General features: G+C 38.4%; 1 protein-coding gene across 2 annotated transcripts in view; it reads right to left on the minus strand.

Annotated features, from left to right (window-relative positions):
* LOC125855284 (uncharacterized) overlaps nt 1-13,494 on the minus strand; it is a 47,060-nt gene that overhangs the window by 13,234 nt on the left and 20,332 nt on the right. For both annotated transcript variants that reach the window (XM_049534996.1, XM_049534995.1), the window contains exon 6: nt 11,158-11,222. In XM_049534996.1, coding sequence (XP_049390953.1) covers nt 11,158-11,222 — 65 coding nt within the window. The remainder of the gene's footprint in view (nt 1-11,157; nt 11,223-13,494) is intronic.

A 13,494-nucleotide genomic window follows, 5' to 3' on the forward strand; every position in this document is an offset into this window, starting at 1 on the left:
AGAACAATTTTCTCCCACTAGCTTTCCATTACCAAGTGTAATATTCTGACAGTGTGATGTTTTGCTTACAGAGTAATTTCAAAAAAAATTGAACTGCATCTATCACCACTTCTTGAGCCTTAATTCAAATAAGCAGTGATATCGTGTTCTACAGACATGAAATATCATCATATTGTTCTTAAACATGTCACATATAGTTGGAAAAGAAACTCTGAAGATATCATTACCACACCACACGTGCTTTTGAAAACTGTTAGAATCCTAGGAACAGTCTATAGCATATGTGTAAATATAGGTAGCTTGATTTACTCCTAGATTTACTCTAGCTTGATTTGATATTAATTTGTATTGATTTCCTTCCCTTTTTAGGACATGTATACTTAGCTATTTAAACTCAATAGCTTGTGGGAATAATCAAACCGAGTTCTCTCTCAAACTCCTGTCTTCTCACATGGTATCAGAGCTTTCTTTAGTGAGAAAACAAGAATTATAAGAGAACAAAATTGCTGAGAATTCTTTTTCCAGCAAAACCTCCACTGTTTCGCGACTCCAACACTCTCTAGGGGTATTGTGCATATACAAGTGTACCATACGATCGGAATCCTCGCGGCTTATGCTGTTTTTTCAGCCACTTTTCTGGAATTTTTTTTCCAGTAACTTTTTCTGACAAGACAGCAAGCAGTTTTCCAGTTTCCCAAATCTGTTCTTCAGGTTTTTTCCCCAGAATTTACTTTACTTTTTAACACTAACAGATCTATTTTTCATGTCTCTCAGATACGATATGTTTAGCAGTAAATCTGTGAGTTCCAGCAACCCAAATCATGGCATCACTACAAACCTTTGACAGGTAGTGCAAACTATTTATCTTGGTCCTCCTCTGTTCAGTTATAGTCTGTGTTGTGAAAGTGACAAAAAGCGCACTTAAAGCGAAAAGCGAGTTGAGGCGCAAGCACTGCACTTTTATGCTCTGAAGCAAAGCGCTGCTGAAAAAGCGAGCGCTTCAGTAGGCAAAGCGAGAAGCGCGCTTAAAGCAAAGGCGACAAAAAGCTCGCTTAAATGAGATAAGAACATTATCAAATACCAAGACAAAAAAACTTTTGAAAAGCTCTCAGGCACTTATCCCAAGACAATTTCCTAGGGACCCTTCCGGTCCTTAGGAAGCCATAATCCGGTGAACTTCCTTTGCCGGAAAACCTAATTCTTTTTTTTTCTTCCTTAATTCTTTCTTTCCCATGGATAACAGAATATATTTCACACTTAGGGTCAAATCATACGATATAACTGAGTCTAGAAACACGAAAGGAAACTGGTTTGAGTGGGTGGAGAGTGCAAAACTACACATGAGGAGAATGAAGCTGAGCAGGGATGCTTTATTATGGATATGCAAAAGGCTAGGGGAGGCTTCTGGCATTAAAGGCAAATCATTTAATACTTGGAGATGCAAGGACATTTCTACCTACATTTATTGTTCATTGAAGTTCAATAAATACGGTAGGTTCATCTCAATCATTGTGGTTAATGGCCATGAACGTTCGGTGATTATTTTGCCAAAAAGCATCTTTAATGAGGGTTGGGGTGGCCTATCAAAAAAATTTGAAAGCTTCATCATTAAGGAGGTAGGACATGTCACTGAGAAACAGCGGAATACTGCGTTTATGAGGCTCAGGATAGAGGAAAGTTATAAGGAGGTCATTCAAAAGAGCATATGGGAGGCCATATCTGATAGGAGAGCAGAAAATCAGAAGGAGACACTCCGTGAAGAAGAAGGGGTCCTTAGCAGATGTTTGGTGGGAAGCTTCCCAGAGGATGACGAAATTCCCTCACGGAACGAAGTCAGAAGGTGGGCTATTCAAACGTGGAAAGGCATCCATAAAGTCAACATTTACGACATGAATGGTATTCAGTTTCTTTTTGAGTTCCAGTCAAGAAAGGAATCAGAGCATATTGTTATGGGGAAGTAGAGAAGAAAGAATCACCATTTACAGATGGAATGGTGGTCTCCCAAAGCAGGAACGACGCAAGCTGACTTCAAGTTTGATTGGTTTTGGGTTCGGATTTTAGGTCTTCCTCTACATCTCTGGACAGATAAGGTGATAAAACAAATTGGTGACCAATGTGGGGGGTGGCTGGAGACGCAAGAAACCACCCTAAAAAAACATCTCCTATGGGCACGAATTATGGTTAAGGGTCCTAGGGAGAAAATTCCGAGGGAAATTGAAATTGAAGATAGAGATGGCATTTTCTGCAGTATGGTGTGAAGCTCCGGCAAGATTAAAAAAAAAGGGGGAGAAGCACTCTGATCGATATGTCAGAGGTTTGACTTATGGGGAAAGTTCTCTGCAGAGGGGGACTCTTACGACAGAGATGGAAGAGAGATTAAGGAAAGGCAAAGAGAGCTTTTGTCCAGAAGTCAATCATGATAGGAGTCTTGTACCGCTGGATAAAAGTGGGCACGTGACTTGTGAAAATTCATCTGGAAAAAGGCATGTGGGGGCCCTGGTAGAGAGTCCGAGTCGATTTTTATCTTGTTCAAAGTGTAGTGGGGTTGGGCCCATTAACTTAGGCCCAAAAGCTACAATGACCTATTTTACAGAGGCTTTTATCGGGGATATTTTCAACAGCAGAACCTATACGGAGAATTTCATGACATTCTACAGAGCTTGAAGAACTCATGAGAGCAACTCAGAATCCTTATCCACCGAACAACATCACAATTGAAATCATCGACATGCAGCGTGCAATTGATCCTTCAGAGTATGCGGAGGATACAATACTTCCCTTAGATTGCAGTGAACACAAGGGATGATTAAGAAGTTTACACAGGAGAACCCTACAAGGACCAATTGGAATTTCTGGACGTGCCTCTTCCTATTGCCAGTGATGACTCTCTGTCAGAGGAAGCCATTGATGACAGAGCTTCTTTATGGGTGCAAGCGAATGTCCTTAAACTTAGCAGATTATTTCGCGCTGCCTTTGAAGGATGCAATACGATTGCTTTTGAATTATTTCTGAAAATTGATCAAAGGAGGGAATTCTTCAAGCAAAATATGGAGAAACACATAAATGGCAATAACTCCAATAACATCCCAAGGGAAGTGAGGAATTTGGCTTTTAATGTGAATTTTAAAGATGGTGAACCGAGAAGTGGGGAGAAAAACAACTTCAAGAGATCAATGTTTAAAGTTGTAACATGGAATGTTAGGGGGAAAACAATGAGAATAAAAGAAGATTAATTCGGAGTCTACTTCAACAGTGGGGTGCAGATATATACGTGCTAGTGGAAACAAAATTGACAGGAGCAGATACACAATTGATCAAACAATTGTGGTTCAACCGATGGTTGGGAGAATTACACTTAGAGGCTGTGGGGAGAAGTGGGGGTATAGCAGTGTTATGGGACACGAGAATGTGGAAAGGTGAATTGGTGGAGGCTTCTGGGCAAGTAATCACATGTAGATTTGAAGGCATTAATACGAACTTAAGTTGGCTCCTTAGTTCAATTTATGCTGACTGTAACGAAGTCATCAAAAGGGAGTTGTGGAGGGATCTAATCAATCTAAAGAACACATGCACAGGTCCTTGGTTGTTTAGTGGGGATTTCAATGTGACAAGATCCCACGGAAAGATCAACTGGACAGAGGTCAACAGGGGCTATGTCTGACTTCACAGATTGGATAAATGAAATGGAGCTACTTGACCCTCCTTTATATGGAGGATTGTACACCTAGAGAAGGGGTGAAAACCATTCGACTGCTTCTAGATTGGATAGATTTCTTTACTCTTATCATTGGGACGACTTTTTCTCACAAATTAGACAAAGTCTTCTACCGAGACTAGAGTCTGATCACAATCCAGTGATGCTAACTTGTGGGGAGCTAAACTAGAAGAAATCTTATTTCAAGTTTGAACAATGGTGGATGCAAATAGAAGGTTTCAGGGAGAAGGTAAAGGATTGGTGGTTCTCCTTCTCAGTAAATGGGACCCCCTCTTTTATCTTAGCTTCCAAACTGAAGTTACTGAAAGGGAAGTTGAAACAATGGGGCTATGAGAACAGAGTCCACTGGAAACAAAAGAAGGAAGAGATAATCAAATTGTTGGTCTGGAAAATATACAAGAGCAGAGAATATTGACTGATGATGAACTCCTTCAAAAAGTTCATCTATCTAGGGAGTTTGATGAAGCTTCCAGGAATGAGGAGATAGCTTGGAGACAAAGGTCAAGAATTCAATGGCTCAAACATGGAGACAAGAACACCAAGTACTTCCATAGGATGGCCACAGCACACAAAAGAATAAACTCAATTGAAAAATTGGGTAAATGGCAGAGAGTTGACAGATACTGATGAGATCAAAGCAGATATTACTAATTTCTATCAGAAACTATACAGAGAAACTGAGAATTGGAGGCCTGCTCCAAACTTACAAGGCATTGAAAGCATCAGTTTGGAGAAGGATTGGTTACAAAGACAGTTCAAGGAAGAAGAAGTGGTAGAAGGAATCAAATTGTGTGCAAGTGACAAAGCCCCTGGCCCTGACGGGTTTCCTATGAGCTTTTATCCGAACTTTTGGGAGATGCTCAAGGTAGATATCATGAATACCATCAGACAATTTCATGATCAGCAGGTCTTTGAGAAGAGCTTGAATGCCACATTTGTGGCTCTTATCCCGAAGAAGACAGAGGCAGTTGAACTTAGGGACTTCAGACCCATAGTTTGATAAGTGGGGTATACAAAATTATAGCTAAGCTGCTAGCTGAGAGGTTGAAGAAAGTAATCAGCAAACTAGTAAACAAACATCAGATGGCATTCACAAAAGGCAGACAGATCATGGATGCTAACCTTATTGCTAGCGAATGTTAGACTTAGAGAGGGGCTGACTCTAGAGTTATGTGCAAGCTAGACATTCAAAAGGCATATGATCATGTCAATTGGAATTTTTGCTCAATATGTTAAAACAAATGGGGTTTGGGGAGAGATGGTTGAGATGGATTGAGGTATGTATAAAAACTATTAGGTTCTCCATTCTGATAAATGGAGAACCTACTGGTTTTTTTCCCTCAGGGAGACCCTTTGTCCCCTTTCCTTTTCATCATAGCATGGAAGGATTTGATAGTATGATGAGGGTGACTACGCAAAACTCATTGTTGCAAGGATTAAAAGTAGGCAGTTTCTCAGGGGTCGATATGCAGATTTGTCACTTGCTTTATGCTGACAACACTGTCATATTTTGTGAAGCTAAGGAGGAACAAATTAGAATTGTCAGAATGATATTGGTAGTCTTTGAGGCGGTCTCAGGCTTGGCAGTCAATTGGAGGAAGAATTGTATATATCTCATCAAAGAGGTTACACAGATCCAGGCCTTAACAAACATTTTGGGGTGCAGAATTGAAAAACTCCCAACTGTTTACCTAGGTATGCCACTTGGAAACAACCATAAAGAGCTAGTGATATGGGATGGTATAATTGAAAAAACTGAGAAGAAGCTTGCAAATTGGAAATCTCAATATCTATCCTTCGTTGGGAGAACCATTCTGATAAACTTTGTACTAGACTCCTTACCTACCAATGTGATGTCCCTATTCCCTATGCTGGCCAAAGTGGAAGAAAGACTTGATAAATTAAGGAGGGACTTTCTTTGGTTGGGAATCAAGGAAGGTAAAAGAATACATCTTGTCAAATGGCAAACTGTTTCGCTGAGTAGAAGCTCAGGGGGGTTAGGGATCAAAAACTTGGGGGTACAAAACAAGTGCTTGTTGGCAAAATGGTTGTGGAGGTTCGGAAGAGAGGATCAAGCACTTTGGAAGGAAGTTATTAGTAACAAGTACGGCCAGAATAGCCCATGGGTTTTCGATATGGTGAATATCCCGTATGGTGTCTCGATGTGGAGAACTATCAGAAATTTATGGAGTCAACTACAACACAATATTAGATACAAAGTGGGGAATGGGACCAAGGTTCTTTTCTGGAAATATCACTGGATTTGTCAGGACTCCTTGATGTCTTCCTATCTAGATATATATATCCTCAGCACTTCTCCAGATGCAATGGTAAATGAGGTATGGTCTGAACAAGGGTGGAGTTTCAGCTTCAGAAGGTTACTAAATGACTCGGAGATAGGGAGAGTAGTCGAGATGCTACAAACACTAGATGATTTCAAGGGCACAAATCTGGAAGTTGATGTAATGATTTGGAAACACAATCATGATGGTATGTTGTCAGTCAGCAGATTGTACAATAGGAAAGTGAAGGAACTTCCCGGGGAAATCTCTGGACCATGTAGTAAGGTATGGAAAAATAAAGTGCCAACTAAAGTGAGGTGTTTCTCATGGCTAGTGGCTAAAAGGGCATGCCTAACTCATGTGAAGCTACAAAGAAGAGGCTTTGAAATAGCTTCCTGGTGTTTACTGTAATGAGACAAATGAGACTAATAGCCATCTATTCCTCCATTGCAAAGTCACTGCTCAATTATGGGCCAGTTTTCTAAGCAAGACACACAAACTGGACAATGCCAGAACATATTGTAGATCTTCATAGTTGTTGGGTGAGAAGAGGGGGGAGTAAGAGCCAGAAGAAATGGTGGAGCATGATACCCTCTTGTATATGGTGGACTATTTGGAGAGAAAGAAACAAGAGGTGTATGGAAAATACTGCAGAATCAGTGCAAAAGATCAAATGGCGTTGTATGAAAACTTTCTGTTTTTGGTGTAAAGAGGAGAGTATAGAGGATGCTGGACAGATTTTAAATTTTCTCTTCTTTATAAGTTTAGTAGCAATTTCTTGAGTTGGTCTTTTTTGGGTCACTAATGTAAATCTTTTTGATGGTTGCCAGCATACCCTCATTGCTGAGGAATACAATTTTACCTTTATCAAAAAAAAAAAAAAAAATGAGATAAGCGCTAGTTAGGGTTTTTTCAAAAATTTCTGTTAGTTTTTTTCTTTAATTTTTTTAGTATACTTGGGCAACATCTTTCCAATTATTTTCCCTCTTTGAGGGACTGCTGCTCCACTCTATAGGTTAATTCTCTTCTTCTCTTTGGTCGACTGCTGCTCTGTTTTTTTCTCTTCTCTTTGGTCACTGCTGCTCTCTTTTTTTCTTTTTTTTGTTTTGCTGGTTGCTGCTATGTTTTGTCTCTATATTTTTTTTCCTTTGTTTTATTGTTGTTCTGTGACCGAGTTACTGTTGCTCTGTTTGTAATAGTATCCTCTGGTCTTCTTTCTTTTTTTGTTTTGCTGGTTGCTGCTCTGTTCTGTCTCTATATTTCTTTTCCTTAGTTTTTTTGCTACTCTGTTACTGAGTTTTTTTTTTTGAACATTGGTAAAGTTGTATTCTTCAGCATTAAGGAAATGCTGGCCACCTTCAAAAATTACAGCCCTAACCAAAATTACAAGCTCCCTATTAATTCTATAATTTGATCTACATCTTCTATACAGAGCTGTTTACACCAAAAAAGTAAAGATACCAAACAATTCCATTTTACTTTGTGAATAGAATTAGATTTATCTTCAAAACATCTCCCATTTCTTTCCTTCCAGACTGACCACCATATGCATGATGGTATTAGCTTCCACCACTTCTTTTGAGTCTTGCTATCCCCCCTTCTGATCCAACATTTAAAAAGATCAGAGGTGTGTTCTGGCATAGCATGTGATGTTGAGGAACATCTCCCAGATCTGTGTAGTGAATTTGCAATGTAAAAATAGGTGTTTGTTTGTTTCCCCAGTCAAATTGCATAGGAAACACCTAGGGACTAGTTGATTTCCTTTCTTCTGCAGCACTTCTTGAGTTAAGCAGGCTCTTTTGATGACTAACCAAGTGAAGCATTTCACTTTAGTGGGGATCAGTCCTCTCCAAACTCTTCCAGTGATGATGGTAGCCTCTAACCCCAACTTGTATGCCTTTCTTGTAAGCACTGTTTACTGTGAATTTGACATCCTTGTTGTGCTTCCAAATAACTCTATCTGGTGCATTTGTTACTAGATTGGTTCCCCCCAATTTTCCCAGGAAATAAGCCACTCTATCTACTTCCCAATCATTCAATAGCCTTCTGAAAGATCGGTCCCAGCATTGAGTTGTCCAGCATTCACATACTCTGGCTTTAGGATTGTTGCAGATTGAGAAAAGATCTGGGAATGACTCACTTAGAGGAATTTGATCAGATTGAGAAAAGATCTGGGAATGACTCACTTAGAGGAATTTGATCAATCCATCCATCTCTCCAAAACTTGATCTTGTTGCCATTTCCAACTTTGAGAAACACATTTTCTTCCATAGAGTTCCATAAAGCTCTGATTGTCCTCCATACTCCCCATCCATAGGGTTCTGACACTATCTCTGTACATCATGGGTTCAATTCCCCATACTTTGCCACTATCACCTCCTTCCATAGGGTTCCTTCCTCACTAGTATATCTCCACAACCACTTCATCAAAAGGCTCTTGTTTTGGATTCTCAAATTTCTAATACCCAATCCCCTTCTTTCTTTGCTTAGCATCACAGTGTTCCATTTCACTAAATAGTAACCCTTGCCTTCTCACTCTTTGCCTTTTTTCCAGAGGAAGTTTCTTCTCAGTCTGTCCAGCTTTTTGATAACTATTGGAGGAATTGGAAATAACGACATAACATAAGTAGGCAGTGAATCAAAAACAGAGTTTATCAAGATCACTCTACCCCCCAAGGATAGATATTGAGCCTTCCTTGATAATTTTTTTTCTGCTTTTTCCAGAATTCCATCCCATATCCCCAAAGCTTTCTGTTTGTTCCCTAGTGGCATTCCCAAGTATGTTGTCGGTAATTTCTCTACTTTACACCCTAGAATGCTTGCCAATCCTTGAATCTGAGGCACCTCCTTGACTGCAATCAAGCTGCTTTTCCCCCAATTAACCCTTAGCCCTGATACTGCTTCAAATAAGATCAGAATCAATCTGATGTAGTTCAGCTGTTCGGCTTCTGGCTCGCAAAGAATGGTAGTATCATCTGCGTATAGCAAATGGCTAATCTCCTTTCCATTCCCTATCCTGTCTCCTATTTGGAAACTCTTGATCCACCTGTTCTGTGTAGCTATTCTCATCATACTGTCAAAACCTTCCATTGCTAGAATAAAAAGAAAAGGTAGCAGTGGATCACCTTGGCGCAGCCCCCTTTCTGATGCAAAGAAGTCAACAGGTTCACCATTTACTGGTATTGAGAACCTGACTGTTTTAATGCACACTTCTATCCATTTTAGCCGCTTACTGCCAAAGCCCATTTGTCTCAAAACATTCAATAAAAATGCCCAATTTACATTACCAAAGCAAATTAAACTTCTTTCCCCCGAGCAGCAACTGAAAGAGAAAATACCGGTTTATTCATCTGCACCGGAAAAGAGCGGTCATATGCTTTCTGGATGTCTAACTTGCATAATAAACCCGCAACACCACCTTTCATCCTTGAATCTATGCACTCACTAGCTATCAATGCAGCATCCATGATTTGTCTCCCTTTTATGAAAGCCATCTGATTTTTATTGACCAATTTGCTCACCACCCTCTTAAGTCTTTCTGCCAGTAATTTAGCAATGATTTTGTAGACCCCTCCTATTAGACTGATTGGCCTATAATCTTTTAATTCTGAAGATCCAGCCTTTTTAGGAAGTAGAGCAATGAATGTTGCATTGAAACTTTTCTCAAAATTCTGATTGGAGTGGTAATGTGATAGAGTGTTAATTATGTCCTTCAAAACCTCCCAAAAAGTCTCGAAGAAAATCATTGGTAAGCCATCCGGTCCAGGAGCCTTCTCCTTAGCACACATCCTAATACTTTCTAGGATTTCTTCTTCCTCAAAAGGTCTTTGCAACCATACTTGTTCCTCTCCAGTTATCATATTAACATCTTGAATGTTCAGATCAGGCCTCCAGTGTTCAGTTTCCTTGTATAAATTTATGTAGAAATTTTGGACAGCCTCCTTGATCATAGCTGGATCTTTCACAATGTTACCTTCTATATCAAGTTGTTCCATAGTATTGAACCTCTTATGAGAGGTGGCGATTCTGTGGAAAAAATTTGTATTCTTGTCTCCATGTTTCAACCATTGTACCCTGGATATTTGTTTCCATGTTTCAACCATTGTACTCTGTTACTGAGTTACTCTTCTATTTTGCTTGTAGTAAGTTGTATTTTCTTATTCAATGTCACAATGAAGAATAGGAGTTTGATCCTTTGTGATTTGGCCATGTATTTGCTTTATATGTTATAACTTATGAGGAGTATTGACTACCAATTTACTTTTTAATCTAGAAATATGTTACCTCTATTTAGTTATTTAATATTTTTTATTTTTATACTAAATACCGCTTTATTTGAAAAAAGTTTGTGCTTCGCTTCACACTTCTCGCTTCTGTGAAGCAAGCCCGTGTCACTTTTTTCCGCTTCTCGCTTCCCAAAACATTGGTTATGTTGCTAGGGACAAGGTGTTCAGGATCACTTGGTTACACAGGCTAAAGATAATACTAAAAAAGATAGGGTCGAATGGGAGAAGATTGATGATGCTCAATTGTGTAGTCTGTTATGGAAATCTATTGATTCAAATTTGATGCCATTGTTTCGACCATTCCAAACTTGCTTCTTAGTTTGGGAAAAGGCTTGTGAGCTATACAGTATACACAAATGACATATCCCGCTTTCATAATGTGATTTCTCGGTTGACTTAGACTTAAAAAGCAGGACTTGGATATGTCGACGTTTGGCTGTGGAAGACGAACCAGGTTAATCCAAAGATCCTCACTCCCACGACTGTCCTATCCCTCCAAATATGTGCGTCAATCCATCCAATCTTTAAATGATTGCCTTACATGGCTATCCCACAAACTTCCAACGGTTTCTTTTAAATTTTAAGTTTTGAATTACAAGTCATCCCCCAAATCCACTAAATATGGCATCTAAATTGATTAAATGCTCTCAAAATGCCTTAGTTACAACCCGTCCTAATCCCTTTATGATCAAATCATCCATAATTTCTATCAGACAATCTAATACGATTCTAATTCCCCATTCATGTCGAGCCATATGCTTTATTCTGCACCATTCTTTTTATGGTGTGCCTCATATTTATCATTGCAGGATATAACCAAAAACATGACATTAAAGGGTTACTACAACATGATAAATAAATACTGAAATCTTACATCTCATTCTCCTTCAACTGCAATAGACATTCATCTTTTTGCTCTTCCAGCTTGTTGCTTACGTCCTAAGTAGGAAGAAAATGAGGAAAGAACTGTTATGCTACAATTCAAGCTGATCCACCCTTAAGAGGCAAAAAACAAACATATTACGAATTTCAGTTTCAATAAGTGTATATTTTCCAAAGCCATGCTAATCATACAAAGGTCAATCCTTGTTTATGAAATGAGCTAACAGCCTTTATCTTTGTGTTCCCTAATTTCTTTTTCTTCCTTGTTTTAGGATTCAGTGTACGGGTAGGAAGCATGGCGTTGGTAAGAAACAAATGTTTTTTTATTCAAGGAGGGATAAACAATACAAGACATTGTCAGTATGCAGCACAACATTACTCCAAGAAAGATCAGAACAGAATAACGAAGAGAATGAGGCTCTGTGCACAAAGATAACCAAAACTCAGATGTTTGCACAATGCTCATGATGTCACCTTCTTCTTTTTTTGTGAAGTAATTGGTTTCACTGCTAGCATCAAGGAGACGCCTAATAGTTACAAAAGTAGTAGCTTAGCAAAAAGGACTCATGATGTCACTTCTTAACTAGTCAGCGTAATAACAATGAAGAGAGAAATACTATGACAAACATCAAATGTAAATTGGCAAAAACATCTAAAAGAAAAACGAAGTGTTTACACAAAGCTAAGCAATAAATCCATCAGCAAGCAGTGGTGGCGCATTTGCATGTTCTTGTCAAGATGATTATTAGTTTACAATATAAGATTTTTGCAAACTAGTACTCCCTTTGTTTCGATTTGTTTATTTGGTTTTGACTTGGCTCAACCACGGAGTTTAAAAAAGTAAAAAAAACTTTTGAATCTTGTGATCTTAAGCTAAAGATATGTAGAATGTACTAAAATGTCCTCTAATCTTGTGGTCTTAAACATGTCACATGGAAAGTTAGAATTAAAGAGTTGTCAAAAAAGAAACATTCCTTTGAATGACTACAAAGTAAGAGGGTGTTTCGATTTGCTTAAAAGTTGGTCAAACCTACTTTTAAGTCAGTTTTTGACTTCTGGAAGAGTTTGACACACAAAAAATAACTTAAAATAAGTCAAAAATGACTTAAAATAAGTTAGGAAGTGTTTGACAAGGTAAAAAATGACTTAAAATAAGTTTAAAATGACTTAAAATAAGTCAAAAATAAAAAGTAGGTCGCAAAAATCAAAAGTAGGTCTCCCCCTACTTTTTATTTTTGACTTGAAATTCATTTAAGTTTGACTTTTTATGACTTAAAAGCAACTTTTTTTAATCCAATCCAAACGGTCTCTAAGACAAACAAATTGAAACGGGATTCAAAGAATACTTTTGACTAAATTTAGATAATGGTTAAAAAGTCAAATACAACTTTATTCTTAAAAAAAATTGTGGGATCATGAAGGCAGTTCGGGGAAAAGCATTTAAGAGAGGCCAAGGTAGTAAGTTAACCTAGAGTAGCTAGGTGGAGAAGTAAAATCAATCCTTGTTCATACATAGGAGCTGAGCTTTATTAATAGGCTAGGTACTATATCAATCAAAAACGGAAATCTGGCCTATAAAACCACTGCTCACTGCTCCCCCCCCCCCCCCCAACCAACCCACAAAAAAACAATGATATAGAACACCAAAGTGAAGGGCTTGTGACCTCAAAGTCACAAACTGTTCATCAAGACTTGGTAGAAAAGAAGATGACACCCAAGCCATTCTATACAGTGTCATCAAGGAGAAAACACGTTAAACTGCAAGAACAACTAATTTAATTTTTAAGTAAAAATCATGTTGATCAAGTTTAAACAAACATTTAGGATTTCTGATTCGTAAATTAAAACATAATTTCAAATTTCCGTTTCAGATTTAGTGACTAGGTTTTATATACCATCTAATCAATTCCTACACTAACAGATTCATCCATGACATCATCTTAATGATTAATAATTTAATATAGTGTTTCCCATCTATATATCATATGTGATGCCACCAAATTCAGATAAGAGTGCTGGCCTCATGCACTTGTGGGAAACTCCTTGCCGAGGGCCTGTGCACCCCCGGGATTAGTCGGGGCTCAAAGAGACTCGGACACCCGGTGCAAATCAAAAAAAAAAAAAAAGAGTGCTGGCCTCATAATTTAATATAGTTTTGTTTTTAAACAGTAGTTAGGTGCATGCATTCTTCTTGTGCCTGCACTTAAGTGCTGCATAAGCAAAGTAAGGCTACCAACCTATGCTGCACTCAACTTCACTTTTTAAGTGAGTCACAAAAATGCCTTTAAGGCATTAAAGAATACAATTCTACAATTAGATTAGCACTTTT

The sequence above is a fragment of the Solanum stenotomum genome, chromosome 2 (assembly GCF_019186545.1).
Source record: "Solanum stenotomum isolate F172 chromosome 2, ASM1918654v1, whole genome shotgun sequence".
Classification (NCBI taxonomy): domain Eukaryota; kingdom Viridiplantae; phylum Streptophyta; class Magnoliopsida; order Solanales; family Solanaceae; genus Solanum; species Solanum stenotomum.